General features: G+C 38.3%; 1 protein-coding gene across 5 annotated transcripts in view; it reads left to right on the top strand.

Annotated features, from left to right (window-relative positions):
- Positions 1 to 19,780, top strand: part of LOC117168925 (E3 ubiquitin-protein ligase CBL) — a 253,426-nt gene that overhangs the window by 126,442 nt on the left and 107,204 nt on the right. For all 5 annotated transcript variants that reach the window (XM_033354895.1, XM_033354891.1, XM_033354892.1 and 2 more), the window contains one exon: positions 17,485 to 17,757. In XM_033354895.1, coding sequence (XP_033210786.1) covers positions 17,485 to 17,757 — 273 coding nt within the window. The remainder of the gene's footprint in view (positions 1 to 17,484; positions 17,758 to 19,780) is intronic.

Genomic DNA, 19,780 nt, shown 5'->3' on the forward strand with positions numbered 1-19,780 from the left:
AAATTTCTCATAAAGATAACCGCAGGATTTCATTAGCAGCGGGTTCTAATCTGAAAAATTGCACCCGCTTCCAGCGAAGTCGCGGTAAAATTTCAGCCACAACTACGTCTCACGACCGTGAGATAGGTGGTTACAGTCTGTAACCGAATCAATACGACGATCCGGCAAAAGTTTCGTGCACCCAGAGAACACGGAGCGATTCAAGAACTGCCGCCTTCTGCATTTTTCGCGAAAGTGTTTTAGTATATTTTTGACACGCAGGGATGCTTTTCAGGCTATTAACGAGTGAAAGCTTGGCACCTCCAAGATCGCCGATGATAAGGACGATTAGTTTACCAGAATATTCCGGGTACAATTGTTGCAACTCCCTGATAAGGTCTCTATACCTCTCTTTTTTTTCATTCTCCTTGGCTATGATGTTTTTATCAGCTGGTGCCGAAAATTCGATGACGAACATGGTTCGCTTCTCAAAGTCAAGAAGAACCATGTCTGGCCTCGAGTGTGCAACAGAAACAATTGTCGAGAATATAAAGTTCCAGTATATGCGGAACTTCCCATTCTCGACAATTGACTCGATTTCCCTAGCAGCGTTTAGAGGAGTGATATTAAGGTTAATGCCGTAAGAGTGACAGAGATGGTAATAAAGCACTCTTAGTGCCGCATTGTGCCTTTGAATGTAGGTCGTTCCCGCATGAGTTGGACAACTAGACAGTATGTGAGCTAAATGTTCGGGGTGTGCATGGCACGCCCTGCAACTATCATTGGGAATGTCTTGGATCAAAATGTGGCGACGGTATTTTAAGGTGGAAATGACACCGTCTTGACATGCCAAAATGAAACCCTTCGTACCAGACTTCAATCCGGGCGATTTAAGGAAAGCAAACGTTAGCTCACATGACATTGACTGATCCTCCACATTTCCGTGGAAGATACCGTGCATCCTCTTATCGAGGAGCTATTTACGAAAGTTTTTCTCTTGTGCTTTCTTAATCCGGGCTTTCAGGAGTGAATACTCGAGATAGATAAGATTTGATGCATTTTGCTCACCCCTAATACTGAAGTTAAGTCCAAGTGTTTCAGCAGCCTTTTCCGCTGCTTTGTACAGAAAAGCTCCTTTTGCCCACTTCTTCGTGATTCCAGACCATGTTAAGAAGAGGGCCTCTTTCATTTGCGACTCTATGTGCTGTACACAGAATAATCCTGTTGTGAAGACATTCAAGACTCAATATGCCGCGACCACCTTGACGGCGTACGATGTACAGTCGCGGAATAGAAGACTTAAGATGCATGCTTTTGTTCATGTGCATAACCGTTCTTGTCCCGATATCAAGGGATCTAAGCTCGTTCTTCGCCCATGGAACTACTTCAAATGAATAGAGTACTACCGGGACGGCAAGCATGTTCGTTGCAGATACTTTGTTCCTCACCGACAGTTCGGAAGACCAAGTTTGCCGGATGAGACGTTTGTATCTGCTTCGGAGAATATCCTTTATAGATGTAAAATCCTGAATGCGGCTCTGTGGCACGCCCAGGTATGTATAAGTCACTCCAGCGCAAAGGTGTCGTATAGCACTTCTGTCAACGAGCTCAGGATCTTCAGGGATGCCATTAAGTTTTCCTCGCTTCAAATAAACCTTGGCGCATTTGTCTAACCCAAATTCCATTCCAATTTCCTTAGTATATCGTTCGACAATCCCTAGAGCTAGATGTAGTTGCTCTTTGTTTTTAGCATAGATCTTAAGATCGTCCATGTAAAATAAATGAGTGACCTTGTACTTTCGATCTGCAGGTTTGCGGCACAGGTACCCTTCGGAATGGCGAATTGCTAGAAATAGTAGTAATAATGTAAGGCAAATGAGGAGTGGGCTCATGGTGTCGCCCTGAAAGACACCTCGTTGAAGGTGACCTTGTTAGTTGTCACATGATTTTTTCCAAATAAGACAGTAAATTTGGTTCTCCAAAGCGGCATAAATCTCTCTATGCACCTCAACATTTGCGGATGAACCTTTATGCTTTCCAAAAGACAGATGATAAGTCTATGGGAGGTCGAATTGAAAGCTTTCCGATAATCAATCCAGGCCATCGATAGGTCACGCTGTTAGAATGCTAAATTTTGGCAGACACATATATCGATGAGCAGGTTCAATTGCCTGTATAATCCCTTCATTTAGGATAGCTGTGAATATCTTATACAGTGTCTTCAGACAAGTGATTGGCCTGTAATTCTTCGGGTCAGCTAAGTTGCCTATTTTTGGCAGGAGTATTGTGCGCCCTTCCACCAACCACTTCGGAATCGGCTCTTCCGACTTCAAATATGAGTTTAAAATACGGGCCAAATGCTGATTGGTTGAAGGAAACTTCTTCCATCAGAAGGTTTTGATACAATCTGGTCTCGGTGCGGAATAGTTCTTTAACCCTCTTAATACTTTTTTCCCCTCCTCGGTAGTGATGGATGGACATTCTTGATCAGGTGTTATGAGGGCATCACACAGCTCCTTGAAGCTATTTATATTTTCTGAGTCTTCTTCGGGTCTATGCTGCACTTCGTAGACTTTTCTCCAAAATACTTCGACCTCCTCTGGTTTGGACGGGTGGTCGACAGTAACTGGAGGGTCTTGGAAGAGTCGAGATGGGTCAGAGAGAAACCTTTGATTTTCTCTGACCCACCTCTCCCACCGCTCTAGACTTCTCTTAGAATTAAGTAGTATCCGTATTCTCTCAACAATATGCTGCCTGATGGTCAGCACCTTTGACTTGTTAAGTGTGTGATAATGGGTCAGGAGTTCGCGCGCGAATTTTCGAACCTTGGCGGTAAAATTTCTACCAGATGTGATGCAGTCAATCACACACTTAATGCGGGACGCGTACTGTCTTGCCCAGCCTATCTTAATAGCAAGTTGATGCATTTGCCTTTTGGTCTTATGATCAGCCGTTGTTTTTGTTTTACGGTTCGCATCGGCCAAAGCTCTCGCTGCATTATATACACAATAATTGATAGTCCAGAGTTCGGATTCTCCGGAAAAATGTCCACGAAGCTCGTCATCCATTTCAGCCAGATCTTTAGGCTTGAGAGAAACCTTGGTGTTGATGTTTCTCCGGGTCGTAAAGCATCGCTCTTCATCTATTGGATGCCTGCCCGCGGCTGGTCTTAGTGTCGCCTCTCTTTCTCTGTTGCCGGCTTGTTCTAGCTGTGGTAGAGTAGGCGTTCCGCTTACATAGTCCCTTTTACGGAGTAGTTCAGCATGGTTTCGCAGACGTTGCTGCAAAAAGTGCGATAGCTCCGGGTGTTTCTTGCACCATAGAGCATGCAGCCGTGACATGTAACCCCGTTCAGGGGCCACACTCGCATCGTAGCACTCTAGCAAGTCGTGATTCAGTCGCTCCGTCCACCCAAAGGTCGCGATATCCCGCCAATCCATCACATTGAATCCATTTTCATTGGCTCCCCCAGCTCTAGATTCGTCGGCATTGTTGGCCAACCCATTGTCGGGAGCCATGCGCGTTCTGTTGTTTTGAACCGCACTTACTACAACTATGTTTGGTGTTGTCATTGTTGTTCTCACGAGAAGTTAGGGAAAGGGGTTTGTCCATCCTTGTAGAGCCCCGCATGCAAGGATAAAGCTGCCTACTCTAAGACATCGGCCGTTATCTCCGATTCACCGTTCTAGACACCTCACCCAGGTGTCATTCAGCTTTTGGCATGGTTTTCACACCTCCGCTTGGGGGTTGATTCCTTCGGGACCACCCCTGGACAATTGTTCGCCACTGCCTATTTATTTTTGTAACCATATTCAGCAGAAACTCTTGGTACTGGGACATTCTATGCGCAATCTGAGGACGCGTTCGGTGGCTTTGTCATAGGCCCTTCTGTTTGATTCTAGAGGAATAAAAAATATATATATATATATCACTACTCTTCCAACCTGAACAAACCTGCAAGCTGTTTTTAAAGTTGTGGTCATTATTATAATTATCATTTGAAACTAAGTCGACTATACTTTCATCTTCACTTAAACTTTCGGCATATTGCTTTCTTTGCGAACAAGAACTTCATGAATATTTAAACTTCCCGTGTAAAAATATTTTTGCAACTAAATGGTACAGGTTGGAACAAGTCAGAGCAGTTTTGCACTGGTTGGTGCAAGCTAGTGCTAATTTGAACCAGTTATTATTTTATTTATTGATGTTTTATATTTTATGTTGCCATTTTTCTTCTTTCAATGTTTAACACCACCACCGACTTTTTCTCAGTTAACTTCACGAAAGCGACCACCTCCCAAGCTTTTGAGCCTGAGAAGAGGGAAGTGGTGGTGTAACTCAAACATGTGAAAATTGAGTTGATTTCCCGTAACTAGGCAGGCCTGGTGTACACTTCTCGTCTCAGGCTTGCACATTCGCACTCGTCTTCGGATTTGTAGGTGAGCAATCATCTTCGGCTCATACTTGCGCTTGACTACGACTCGCGTGGAAGCTCGCCTGTCACTCGTACAGCACATATGAAACTGGACGACAAAAGTACAATTTTTCCCCCTTGCTGCATTATATAGTAATAAATGAGTTTCTAATTTTTTTAATTGTACATTCTACCCCATCGCGTTTAGAATTGTAAATTTCACATAGAAAATCGGTGAATAATTATCTACATTCGCGAAGTCGCCAGGTTAATTTCAAAGTAATTTTTCATCATCTTCAAATTCTCCACAGAAATTTAACTTCCTCCGCCTGGGTCAAGCAGACAGAAAGTTTTTTTCCATTTAATTGTGTTGGAGGTACCTCAGAGGTAGAATTTTCCATGAAAACAGTGTTGCACCAGCTCGAAAATTTTATTTTCATTAAGCATGTTAGAAACAAATATTAAATTTATTATTTTTCAACCGAAAAAATTACTTTTTCTACTACATCATGTTGCAGGTAGCTCAGTTTTATATTGCTCCGCGAAGAAAAAGTGCCATCTACTCGTAATTTTTAATTTTTAAAAAGCTATATTATAAAAAAATTAATTTCGCATTTTTTGCGAAAAAAGTTTTTTACCTTCTATTTGCAATGAGCAGGTATTGGTTATATGTGAAAAATGACTTACGGACTTCATCAGATGTCGACGATTTGAGGCCCCCTGAGTCAGAAAAAAAATAGTTTTTACGTCGGTGTCTGTCGTTTTTTTCGTTATTGTTATAGTCTGTAAATACGGCAACATATAAAGGAATCATCCGATTGGATTGCCCTTGGGCACATTTCATAAGGGTGTAAAAAGAAAGAACGAGTTTGTTAGCCATCCATTACGGATAAAAGTTGAAAAAGTTAGAGCATTTTCAGTTCTATTCATAATACTCAGTAAGCCGAATCATTTATCCTTAAAACTTTTTTCGATGAAAAGCAAATTATTAGAGTTATTTCATTTACAAAAATTTTAATTTTGTTTCACACAAAAAATAATCAAAATTCAAAAATTACATTTTGTGGTCAAACTATGTAAGATACGAGAAAAGGCGAATAGACCAAAATTGTGCTCCCAAAAAATATCTACAAATTTGTTATTAATCACTTATTGATTGGACGAATATTTTATGTTTCCTTCGTAAATAACAACATTAAAAATAAACAAACTACATTTTTGGATAAACCACACCAGCTATGAAAAAAATCAATAGTTTTTGTTTTAGCGTAATAAGTAACATTATAAATAACTAATTCAGTTTTTGGACAAACGACATAAGCTACGAAAAAAAATGAATTGTCAAAAGTCGTTCAACCGAAAAAGTGCTACAAATTTGTTATTAATTATTTGTCGTGGGGCGCGTAGTTTTTGTTTTAATTATGATAAAATAACATTAACAGTGAAAAAAAATGTGGATATACGATACATAGTACAAAAAAATATTAATAAACAAAAATGTTTTTTATAGGATTCACTCTTTTTTAAATCATAAAAACAAGATAATGTAAATATCTGTTTCAATATAGACGCATATTATAGATTGTAATAAATTTATGTCAATGATAAAAGTTCTTAGGCTTTGATTAATGCAATTTGATACCATATTGAACACTTTAGTACAATATATATGGATATTAATTTATATATTTTAAAGGTTACAACATTTTTAAAACGTCAGTTTACTGGGATAGAATTTTTTTGTGAGCTAAGTGTCATTAATTATACTTCGTATGCCCAAAAAATGATAAAACCATGCATAGCTAACTTTTTTGAAAAAAATGAACTTATCATGTTTTTTTTTGCTTACTTCACACACAAATTCTATCTTTGTTCTTCAAGCAAGGAAGAATTAGTCTACAAACCGCGAAGACGCTAAATATTCTTCAATTGAAGAGTTGTTCAAATTACTGGAAGCAATTAACGAACAGAAAAAGACTAAACCTACTGAAATGAGAGGTTTTCTAGGTGATAATAAGGTAATGGATAAAATTACTGATTGTAAACCGTTTGTCGAGAAAAAAAAATTGATTTATTTCAACCTAAACAATTAATATGTATTTCTCTGAGGCAAAGGCATTGATATTATCTTAATGAAGGCTCTGAAACAAACAAATATTAAAGTATGTAACAAAATAGTGAACATAGAAGGAGTTTCATCTCCGAAATGGATAGTGGAAGCTTACTCTATGATTGTTTTCTTTAGCTATAAATTACATCGTTTGAAAACACAGCTCAAAAAAAAGTTGTCAGAAATGATTCAAAATCGCTGATTTCAGGAGAAATATGATTTCCGTTTATGAAACTGGTCATATTCTACGTTTTCGAGGCCGCTGAGTAGGAATCGGTAGTCGTTGTGGCTCTATGACGTCACACTTCGTCCCCAACCTTAAACAAAAAACGCAGCAAATTGAAAATTCTCCGTAAAACATGCATTTCTTCAATGCCTCAATTTCCTCAATTACCGAAGTTCTGTATCATATTTCTCACAATTCTTTTGTAATTATCACTGTTGTGGTTTCCTAAAAACTTTTCAATAACTTTCTTGAGGCTTAACAAAGATTTTTTTGCACTTTTTGCGTAGTTGTAACGAAATTCTGATCTCTAGACATTTTCCGGATTTAAGATTCATCGAATATTCCTGCTTTTAGTTTTGCATCCAATAGTTCTGGGAATTGTCCTTGAGGATATATAAAACAGCCATCTTCTTCTATTGCTCATATAAACTGCTTCACCGTGCCCAGTCTTATACGCAGAGGTGGCAGTAAAACTCTTGCCGGATCCACTAGTGGGAGCTTGATGATGTTGTCAGATCCTGGGTCAAAAGTTTCTCTGGCTGGCCAATCAGTCTTTTTATAATAATTATATCCGTCTCTACTATCCTATAAGCATAAGAAACATTATTGTTTAACGTTATCTGATTGCTGACCCAGAATTATTCCTAATATTTTGAAATCCTTATAAATCCGCCAATTGTGTTCTGAATATTTCAATTTATCCAATACCAACTTGATATTTATTTTCGTAATTATCTTTCAACGAAGTTGAATGTGCTACGGGTATGAAAGCAAAAACTTCCGTAGTGTGAAGCAAAACAGCTTTCATACTTTTCTCACAGGAATCTATGAATAGTCTCCATTCGAATCGCTCTGCAAATCCCTGGTTTCAATTCATCCATCAATCCATTTATATCGTGACAGTAAACGAATGAAGACTCTTCTTCTATTGTGAAATATTTCCTGAAATCTCTTTCTCTATTCCTATAGTCAGTTGCTTTCACATTTTTGTCGACCAAGTTCTTCTTTTTGAGTATAGAAACCAAGAACTCGCTTGTTTCTTGAGATAGTCCTAAATCTCTGATAAAATCGTTCAATTATTCTTTTGAAAAAAGCTCTGGTTTATTTTATTTACTTCCGACATATTCGTCACCAATGTCATATACACTTGAGCATTCTTCTTCGCTAGAGTCCTCCTGGATCTCTAAACTTTTTCGGGAAGAAATACACCCGATTCCTTCAATACTTGCTCATCTGTATTGCAAATCTTGATGGGTCTTATTACTCTCGGAGCATAGACGTAAACAATGCTTCTTTGATTTTTGTGTTGAATCCAGTTACATCGTTCTTGCAAAAATTGCAGTCCTCTTCACAGGTGGGTTCTGCCCATAAAGCTGGATTTATTAAATTTAGATCTTTAATAGTCTTACTTTTCTGCCAACGAGTCAATTGTGATCTACAATAATCGTATATTTTATGTGGCACCCATTCTTTATCCTGATCAGCAATTGTGAGATCATAACAATCATCGTAAATCGTTCTGATCTGCTCAGAAATGGCCCTAAGAGTTTTGGGTGAATAGAATTCACTGCATACGTAGCAGAATGAATCAGGGTCTCTTTTACAATGATGGTGTTAGCTTCAAGACCAACTTTTGATTTAGTCTCTTGTCACTTGTCCAAGCAACAAGACGATACTGAGAGAAAATCTCGTTCAGCATTATAAAAATAACAAAGATGCATAATGCTGTCGACGGCATCAACTGATTTTCATCTAGCTTTAAATTACCGCAAAGAGAGAAATCGGCGATTGGAGTCTGGTCTGTTGGATTCAAAGTTTTTCCAAAGTTACGTATCAAAGGTTAAATGATGGGACCGTTGTACCGAATCGGCTGGGGATTTGTGTTCAGCGACCACGAAAACATAGGACATGACCACTTTCCATTGAAAAAATGCATGATTTACATCAAATTACTAATATGCCACGTTTTATTTTAGGTTAGGGACGATGTGTGACCCCATCAAACCAAAATACCAAAACCAAAATAATATGGCCACTTTGCATTGAAAAAGTCATGTATCACATAAAATTACCAATTCGCCACGTTTTTTTTACGTTAGGGACGAAATGTGACGTGATTGAGCAAAACCGGCTCCGGATTAAGTGACCTCATAAGCGTAGAATACCATAAGCCTTACAAGGGGGTTAAATCCAGGCCTAAAAGATCACGCCTGTCGTTAATTTTAAATTTGCCAAATACAGTGAAACCATTCAATAGTCCTCCCTTCTATAGCTCTTCCAAAAATCGACGCTGCGACGCATGTAGATGTAACAGGTGCTGCGCGGGTTCTGCGGTTGTCACTTAGGCGAGCACACAGGTGTGAGCAAACAAAAGCGGAGTGGGCTATAAAGAGTTTATTCTCACCCACCGTCAACCCCAAAATCGTCGCTATAGAAGAGTTTCACTATATACTTATCTCTATTTTATAATCTATAAGGAGAAATCACAAATTCTTACAAATATACTGAGTTCTCCTTAAGTCTCAATTTCCCAAACAAATAAAATTCACTAGGCCATTTCAAATTAACAATAACATTCTAAAAGATTCATCTTTATTGAATAAGAAAAAATCAGTGCTACAGACGCACGAGTCGAAACTTTTCTCTGCACATAGTCACATTCTCACAATTTTGCAATTTTTAATTTTCTAACCCGGAGGACAGAAACTTATTTTCACTTCGGAAACAAAGGTCTCAAAATAGGACAAACTTCTACTAATCTAATATTAACGCTCCTTACGCGCATTCTACAGTTCCTGAATCACTCGCGGCACTTAGGGTATTGCGAGACCCCATGATCGGAAGAGCTGGCAAAGCTTTCAGAAGTTACTAACAAAAATTCTAATAAAACAACCCGTGCGACGATTGTATTTGCCGAAAATCAAATCCTCATACTTGCGATATATCTGCGTTTTCTGCTTTCTCAATTTTTCTCCTCAATTGCGTAAAGAAGTTTCCTACATCGGAACTAGACATGTTTGGTCTCCGGAAAATTTGTCATTCGGAAAGTCGAAACAAAAGTGACAGGCCGAAATGGTCGCGGAACCTAGGAAGCTCTACAGTTACAAGTCGACGTTAGTCTACCAATCAGAGCTGTCGCCGGGATTACGTGAACAGGTAACAAAAGGAAGTTGAGTTCGCAGACTCTTATATTTTCGGAAATGCACCCTGGTTCATAGTCTCAATTACTAACTACATTACAGATACGGGGCTCGGTGCCCGATAGCGACTCTGTTGCACGATGGCAGGCTGTGGACACTTAATGCTTTCTAAATGAAGAATCATAGGCGCCATCTAGCGTATACTCTGATCCCTAAGATAAGATAATTTATGACGTCACATTCCTTCCAGATAGTATCTGGTTAATTATCTTGAAAAAGTAAATTAAATGAAGAAAGCAATAAAAAACACAACAGAAAATCATAAATACATATTATAATTATTATTTATGTATTTATATTTGTTTTTTCATTGCTTTAATTCGTGAAAGTGTGGTTCACGAAGAAATTGAAGATCGTATAGTCAGTTAATTCTCATTTTTATGCGAACCACATTAAAATAACCTCAAAGCCGGTCCAAGTCTTCCAACGGGTAATTACTGGAAACAACAAACATAGTAAATTTTTGTTGTTACTGTGCTAAATTTTCAATTTCCTGAGACGAGGCAGGTTTAAGGGACGGGTAATAAAAATATACCATATCACAGCCTATTCTCGTTTTTAGGGCTAATAACATTTGTTTGGAGCTGTAAAATCTATTGTTCTTATAAAAATAAAATTTCCTGAAATGTTTAAATAGTTATAGTTTAAATATTATAACACAGGTGGGAAAAGTTAGACTTATTAGTAAGGAGGTTAGTTGGATTTATTTAGTGATTTATTTTCATTTATTTATTTTTTATTTTATTTTAGTGTTATTATTATATATATTTATTCAGTTAGTTGTACCATTCACAGTTGGCACGAGATAGCTTAAGCCGTTGAGCTAACGACTCTGAAATAAGAGAAACTTCCGATCACTGATCCAACTTGGCACGAACCAGGGCCAAAGAACCGTTGTTTGTCCTTACTCGCAGGATAGATTTGGTAAAAGACCTTTAGCTCTAGGACGAGTGGCAAGATACATACATCACTTGATAGAGCTATTAATTAACAATGTTTAATGAAGTTAACAGCCTGTAAAAGAAGATGAACTATGTTATGATGCTTCTGTTAATAGCTTCGATACGTTCTCTCTGACGAACAATAGCTGAAACTATGCTGATGAAAACAATTGAGGTCAAGTTTTTTCTTTGCATTAAATTGTCTTGGTTGAGTTGCAATCATGGCTCGGGACTTGTGGCAGTACATTAAAAAGTGCTACTGCCCACAGTTGTTGTAGATTCCATTAGGTCACGAAGTGACGTTTCCCAACCACGTCGTGCCCGAGCATTTAAGCAAGAAGTAAAAAAAAACAAGAAAATGAGATCAACTATCTACTAGGCATTTAAGTGTCCTAAAAGCTTGAAGATTTACAACATTTGTATTAATTAACCCCTTTAGATTACCTACTGTTTTATTCTTCAATGGATGCAAAGAAAACAAGAGCTGAGCTGAGTTAGCTATAGAAGTTGTTGTATTAGGCGGGGGTAATGCCTCAAGAGAATCAGAATATTTCCCTTTAGCATCTTAGTATAATTCCTCGACCTTGTCGTCGAATATTTTATCGTAGTAAGACAACTTTCCTTCACGAGGAATTTGTAAAAACTGAATATGTTGTGCTTAAAATTCAGAAAAATTAGATTCAAGAGTTGCTAAACGCGCTGTAAGCAAACCCCGAGTGGGCTCTTTAATTACCAATAAAAAAAGTTTTGAATCCGCAGGCCGAGTTGCACATGTTTAAGGAGGCACAAGTCCGGAATGACATTTTGAGAGACACGATTGTTCTATTGGTAACAAAACTTTAAAAATAAACACAACATTTAATTCGATTAAAATTGAAGAAACATGGCCTTAATTAAAACTTATCAAGTTAGAAAATTAAGAAAATTACAAAATTTGTCGCATTTTACATGAATTTGACACGCTTGAAAATATCTATTTAAAGCGAAGAAAGCTCAAGGAAAATAATTAATACGAGTACAAAGTTAACTATTTTACGCGACTGGTGTGTGAGAAGTAACGTCACCCATTCGAAAGTCCGAAAACATGTAAATTAATTTTCCGAAGAAAATTAATAAAGCAAACTATTCAACGTGCCTGAGAAACCAGAGTGTAGTGTCAATTTATTTGATAGTAACGCGCACTTGTTAATTCACCTTCAGAATATAAAATTTAGGTGCCAGATGAAAAATGGAGATATAAAATTATTTTGCTGGAGTGGGTAGGCGCCTGAGCATTTTTAAATTATTAACGAAAAACTGTTTTTTTCTCTGATTCAAATATTTTGATTGTTTTCACTTTAACGCGCAGCGAAATGGAAAGTTTTATATATTTTGTGATAACACTTATCAAAAATATGCATCGGCATGTTCTGCGACCGATGGCGTCAACGAAAGTTTAAGATATTTAAAAAAATTGGTGATTTTTTTTCCAAGTAGGTGCATAATTCGTGCACAAACAACTTCTAACGTTTTGGGAGTGGAGCGGACTTTGAGCAAGCGCAAACTGCCAATGATATATTCGTTCAGAAAGGTTCAAGGAAGTTTTCTGTGAAGTTTTAGCTTAATTAGACTATTATTTAACAAACTGTTGATATTTTAATTTACCGGCGCGACAAATTTCCTCACATTTGTTTGCGAATAACTTTAAATTGCGAAACACTTTGCAAAAGATAATGGGCGAACAAGCGAAATGGTGTCACTTTAGATTGACCATCTCAGTCGCCCGACGCTAATCCTATCGAAATCGTTTGCGCTCAAATCAAAATGACGCTTCAAAAAAACAGCCCGTGTAATTTGCAGCAGCTGTTCCTAAGAATTCGCACGATTTGAAGGTCGTTTCCCAGAGAATTCGCGGAAAATCTCATAGAAAGTATGCCTCGAATATACCAGGCCATTATGGATGCTGGTGGGAATTGGACTTATTATTAATGAATTCGCATCTAAGTTCTCTATTTAACAAAACATTATTTGCAAAAAATTTCTTAATAAATATCTTTGTTTCTTTGTAACAGTGACTACGCTCTTATCTGGCCGGTTGTATGAAAAAAGCATTAAAATTATTATTCATTCTCGAATAATTGTACGCTGTTTTGTGTTTTAGCAAAATACCCTTAAAACCAAAACCGTCAATTTTTCATAAAGTCTACCCTTTGAACACTGTATTTTCGTATTTTTTTACTTCAAATTATTAATATTGGTCTAGTGGATATATTTATTATCATTGCTTAATTCATTTTTAATTATTTAAACAAATAGAATTTGTTTGAAGAATTTTTTTTCTCGAAAATTCGTTTTCCCGTCTAAAAATTATTACTATTAGTCTAGTAGAATATTGATTAACTTCGGTTAATTAATGTTTTATTATTCAAACAAATGGGATTTGTTTAAACAATTTTTTCCGAAGTTCCCTTTATTTCTTAAAAATGATTTTGGTCTAGTGGAATATTTATTAACATTAGTTAATTCATTTTCAATTGTTTAAACAAACGAAATTACTGTAAATAATTTTTTTATTAAAAATTATAAATATTTCTTCAATGGACTATTTATCATCTGCTCCCGGCGATTTGACTGCTCCCGACTGCTCCCGACTCCTGCGGTTGTCCTTATGACAAATTTTTAATTATATATATATATATAATTAAAAATTTGTCATAAGGACGCAGTCTTATCCTTGCATGCGAGGCTCTACAAGGATGGACGAACCCTTTTCCCTAGCTTGTCGGGTGCGAGTGTGGCCCTTACCGAGGAGGTGAAAAAAATTTTAAGAGGGTTGAAGAACTATTCCGCACCGAGACCAGATTATATCAAAACCTTCTGGTGGAAAAAATTTCCTTCAACACATCAGCATTTGGCCCGTATTTTCACCTCATATTTAAAGTCGGAAGAGCCGATTCCGGAGTGGTTGGTGGAAGGGCGCACAATACTCTTGCCGAAAATAGGCAACTTAGCTGACCCGAAGAATCACCGGCCAATCACTTGTCTGAACACTCTGTATAAGATATTCACAGCTATCCTAAATGATAGGATTGTTTGGGCAATTGAACCTATGTGGCAAGAAATGTATGAACAACGAGGCTCGAAGAAAGGCGTAGAGGGATGTCGTGAGAACCTGCACATCGATAGATGTGTCTGCGAAGATGCAGCATTCTACCAGCGTGACCTATCGATGGCCTGGATTGATTATCGGAAAGCTTTCGATTCGACCTCCCGTAGGCTTATCATCTGTCTTTTGGAAATTTTAAAGGTTCATCCGCAAATAGTTAGGTGCATAGAGAGACTGATGCTGCTTTGGAAAACCAGATTTACTATCTCATCTGGAAAAAATCGTGTGACAACTAACAAGGTCACCTTTCAGAGAGGTGTCTTTCAGGGCGACACCATGAGCCCACTCCTCTTTTCCCTTACATTATTACCACTATCTCTAGCACTTCGCCATTCCGACGGGTACTTGTGCGGCAAACCTGCAGATCGAAAGTACAAGGTCACTCATGTATTTTACATGGACGATCTTAAGATCTATGCTAAAAACAAAGAGCAACTACATCTGGCTCTAGGGATTGTCGAACGATATACTAAGAAAATTGGAATAGAAGTTGGGTTAGACAAATGCGCCAAGGTTTATTTGAAGCGAGGAAAACTTTGGCATCCCTGAAGATCCTGAGCTCGTTGATAGAAGCGCTATACGACACCTTTGCGCTGGAGAGACTTATACATAGCTGGGCGTGCCACAGAGCCGCATTCAGGCTGTGATATCTATATAGGATACTCTCCAAAGCAGATACAAACGTCTCATCTGGCAGATTTGGTCTTCCGAACTGTCGGCGAGGAACAAAGTATCTGCAAGGAACATGCTTGCCGTCCTGGTAGTACTCTATTCATTTGGAGTAGTTCCATGGACGAAGAATGGGCTCAGATCCCTTGATATTCGCATAAGAAAGGTTATGCACATGAACAAAAGCATGCATCTTAAGTCTTCCGTTCCGCGACTGTACATCTCACCCTGTCGAGAAGGTGGTCGCGGAATATTGAGTCTTGAATCTCTTCACAACAGGATTATTCTGGGTACCGCACATAGAGTTGTAAATGGAAGAAACCCTCTCCTTAAAATGGTCAGGAATCACGAAGAAGTGAGCAAAGGAGCGTTTCTGTACAAAGCAGTGGAGGAGGCTGCTGAAACACTCGGAATGAACTTCAGTATTAGGGGTGAGCAAAATGCATCAAATTTTATCTATCTCGAGTACTCTTTCCTAAAAGCCTGGATTAAGAAAGCACAAGAGAAAAACTTTCGTGAACAGCTCCTCGATAAGATGATGCATGGTATGTTCCACATAAATGTGAAGGATCAGTCAATGTTTTGTGAGCTAACGTTTGCTTTCCTTAAATCGCCCGGATTGAAGTCTGGTACGGAGGGTTTCATTTTGGCATGCCAAGTCGGTGTCATTTCCACCTTAACATACCGTCGCCACATTTTGAGCCAAGACATTCCTGATGATAGCTGCAGGGCGTGCTATGCACACCCCGAGCATTTAGCTCACATACTGTCTAGTTGTCCAACTCACGCGGGAACGACCTACATTCAAAGGCACAATGCGGCAGTAAGAGTGCTTTATTACCATCTCTGTCACTTTTACGGAATTAACCTTAATATCGCTCCTCTAAATGCTCCTAGGGAAATCGAGTGAATTGTCGAGAATGGGAAGTGCCGCATATACTGGAACTTTATATTCTCGACAATTGTTTCTGTTGCTCACTCGAGGCCTGACATGGTTCTTCTTGACTTCGAGATGCGAACCATGTTATTTATCGAATTTTCGGCTCCAGCTAACAAAAACGTCATAGACAAGGAGAATGAAAAGAACGAGAGGTATCGGGACCTCATAAGGGAGTTGCAACGATTGTACCCGGAATATTCTGTTAAATTGATCGTCCTTATCATCGGCGCTCTTGGAGGTGCCAGGCTTTCACTTGCTAATGACCTAAAAAGCATCCCTGCGTATCAGCAATATACTAAAACACTTGCGGGAGAAATGCGGAAGGCAATAGTCCTTAGGTCGCTCCGTGTTCTTAGTGTGCACGAGGCTTTTGCTGGATCGTCGTATAGATTCCGTTACAGACTGTAACCACCTATCTCACGGTCGTGAGACGTGTTTGTGGCTGAAATTTTACCGTGGTTTCTCTGGGAGCGGATGCAATTTTTCAGATTAGCACCCGCTCCCGGCGAAACGAGCTGCAGGTGAGGAAAATAATTGAATGTGAGAGTAAAGTAATGGACCAAGTATGGGGTATAGGAAAGGGAAGGTTCAAGAACGATTGAAGAATGAGGGTCTGGTTGTTTGAAGCGTTGGTGTGGGCGGTGTTTTGTTATGGTGTGGAGATCTGGGGATGGAAGGAACATAGGAAAGTAGAGAGCATGCATGAGCGATTTCTAAGATGGCTAATGGGGGTTAGATGGAGTTGCCCAGGATATATGTTAAAAGAAGAGTTAGGAAGAGAAAATATGGTTACTAGACAAATTAAGAGAGCCTGGAGGTTTGAAGAAAAGCTAAAAAGTGGAGAGGGAAGTAGAAATGCACAACCATGTTTCGGCGAAATTCGGAACAATGAAGCGAGAGGTAATGTGGGAAATTAAAAATGGGAGGAAGAAAGGAGAAAAATGAGAAGGGTGTGTAATATTCGAGAAGGGGTTATGGAGTGGCAGGACATAGAGCTAGAGTTATTGGTTAAACAAGGAAAAGAGAGATGGAAAAAGATTATAGATTCGAGTTACAGTAGATGGTATATGATGGTCAAAGGGTTGACGGAAACAGAATATCTACAAAAAATAAAAAAGGAAGAAAAATAGAGTAGGGTTGTACGGTTCAGAATGGGAGGAGTGAGAGTCTGCAGATATTGAATGGATGAAGAGGAGAATTTATGCAGAGTATGTGGATACGAAATGGAGTCATGGGCATATGTATTAGAGAGATGTAGAGGAGAGGAAGAGGGGCAGTTGAGTGTGGATGAGTGTGTAAGATGGATCTTGTATGGTAGTGGACAGGGAGTGATGTGGATGAAATAATTAGAAGAAGCAAGGGGAAGCAAGGGAGTAGGGCGGAGCCAAACGGGTGATCCTGAAAAGGGACAGTAAAAAGCGAAATTTGTTTTCAATTTCGTGGAAAATGCATTTTCTTATGGTAAGAGGAAACGGCAGCCCTGGAAGCTCGCTCATTTTAGGAAGTAATGTCACTACTGTTTTATCCTACGTAATGCGAAAGAATAGAATAAAAGTAGTAGTTAAGTTAGACTAAGAATGGAATTGTAAATATATGTACAGGGAGCGGAGGCCCTCACACCCGTAAAAGGGAGAGATTAAATACACACACACAAATATTTATATTTATATTTATATTTATATACACACACACACATATATATATATATATATATTTCGCTCCCGGCGAAATCCTGCGGTTGTCCTTATGACAAATTTTTAATTATATATAATCTATTTTCGTCACTATTTTCATGGTAACCAGTCTTTGGCGAACTTCTTTTTGCATTGAAGTTACAAGTATTAAATATTTATTTTTCAGGTTATTTCAACCCTGGGCAACTTTATTGCGTAATTGGAAGATCCTAGCTGTAACCCATCCTGGTTATGTTGCTTTTCTTACTTATGATGAAGTTAAAGCAAGATTACAAAAATATTGTATCACAAAACCGGGAAGCTACGTTTTTCGTTTAAGTTGCACGAGGTTAGGTCAATGGGCGATTGGCTATGTTACATCTGATGGTGACATTCTACAAACTATACCGCACAACAAAAGTCTTTGCCAAGCACTCCTGGATGGTTATCGAGAGGGATTGTGAGTTCATACAAATATTACCAATACTTTCTTGTGCCGTAAAAAAAATCAAAGATGAGTTTTAGATCATTATTTTACCACGACGGTATAGAGAAGCGAAAGTGCATGTGAGACTCTTGTAAATGTCGCACAAGAGCGTATCTGTCGCACTCATGAATATTACTTCTATGAATTAGTCCTTATTCTACTACTGTACTAAATAATCTCGTTTCTCCGTAGTTTAGTGTGTAAGAGCATCAGACTGGAAGTCTGGAAGACCTGGGTTCGGATCATAGCGGAGCAAGAAAGAATATGTTTCACAATTTAAAAAAATCTATATTCAAAAAATAATTATTCTAGACGACTAGGCAAAAATAAATTAACAGAAAATTTTTTTATACAAAAGAATGTTTAAAATATTTTATTTTGTCGAAAAAATAAAATTTTAAAGAATTCGATAATATTGCAAAGAACTTTTTTATACGAAATCGGCGAATCGAAAAAGGAGAATTTTTCGGTTACTATGCTATTATACAGTAGAAAATAACTTTGGAAGCAGTTGATTCTGCAGTTGGTTTAATAGAAGTCTGTAATTCTGACCTATAACTCAGAGAGCTTGAATGACTCAACGAACTTTAGTTGCTTTACGCTCTGCATTGGATTCTGCTGTTGTTAGTTTTCAAAGATTCTCTTTTAATGCAGACATGATGACCATATAGTCTTGTTTCTCTAAATATTCCTTCATGTCGTAAAATCCTCTATCCACTATTAATACATCACCTTTTCTCAAAAGGTATCTTAAGCCATATACCCATGGAAGAATTATTCTCAAAATCTCAATATCATTTTTATTAAAGGAAAGAGGTCCAGTTATATTTATAATATACCCACCAATTTCACAGATTGTTAAGGGTTTCAATAATGTCTTTTTTCCCGGAATAATATATACGCTGATACTCATTATTAGAGGTTTTTTTGCAACAAACGTAAGTCCCGTTAAAAGTGACTGCTAACTGGTAATCTCTTAGACTGAACAATTTTCCTGCAATTAGATCATCTCATGCAGCAGTTTTAGATCCAAAATGAGAAGGCAAGATTTCGTTTTCAAATGACTGAATGACAGAAGTACAAAAATAAGACACCAAAAGAGCATGACAAATATTTTTACATTGGTTGTTTCTCATAGAAGTTGTTATGCCTATTTATTTTGTTTGATTATCACATTTTAATGGTCGAAACAGCAAAGTTTCAAAATAGAATCCATAAATTGTGTGCTTGTAGAAACGTGAACTTGCCTAAAAAAAAGGCAGATGAAGCAGAAGCCATTTACTAGAGACGCCAAAGGACGTTTGAATTCCCGACAGGTAGATTTAATAGATGAATGGGCAAATAAAATTAGAGATCATATTTCCTCATTCCCATCAGAGAAAGGCCATTACAATCGTGAAGAAAGTCAAAACATTTAACACTTATTATGGACATGCATGTTGGTGGCTTTGGTGAGAAGGTGTTTGCTGAGAGTTAGTGAGCGTATTTCACGGAATTTTTATGGAAGGTGTGAATTGAGAGAAAAAATTAATTTTCAGTTTAGTTGTGGGGTGGGATTTGCTAACTAAGGAAAGTGAGGTTATGGTGGCAAGAGATCGGGGTAGTTTTTAGGCAGGAGTTTGGGCTTTAAAGGGGACCAAGGGTGATTCGCGTTGTGTTGGGAGATGTTAGAGGAGGGAAAATGGTATCTGCTGGAGCCCTGAAGAGTGGAATAGAGCAAATAAAGAATAAATTTGGGGCGGTAAGCGGCACAGTATTAAGAGACATTTGTAGGTTGAAGAAGGTACTTTTTGCATGGAGAGGTCCCAGTTACCGATGGAAAAGCGGGAGATGGTCAGAGAGAGTACTGGCAGTGCAGGTAGTGAATTCGACGGAGAGGAAATTTCCCATAGGCCACGGCGGCCAAGTGTGCGTGGCCTAGTGTCGAATGGTGCATCGGGGAGAAGAAAAAAGCGAAACGAAGGAAGCAAGAAGACGAGGGAGAGAGCGTCTAGCG

The sequence above is a fragment of the Belonocnema kinseyi genome, chromosome 3 (assembly GCF_010883055.1).
Source record: "Belonocnema kinseyi isolate 2016_QV_RU_SX_M_011 chromosome 3, B_treatae_v1, whole genome shotgun sequence".
Classification (NCBI taxonomy): Eukaryota; Metazoa; Arthropoda; class Insecta; order Hymenoptera; family Cynipidae; genus Belonocnema; species Belonocnema kinseyi.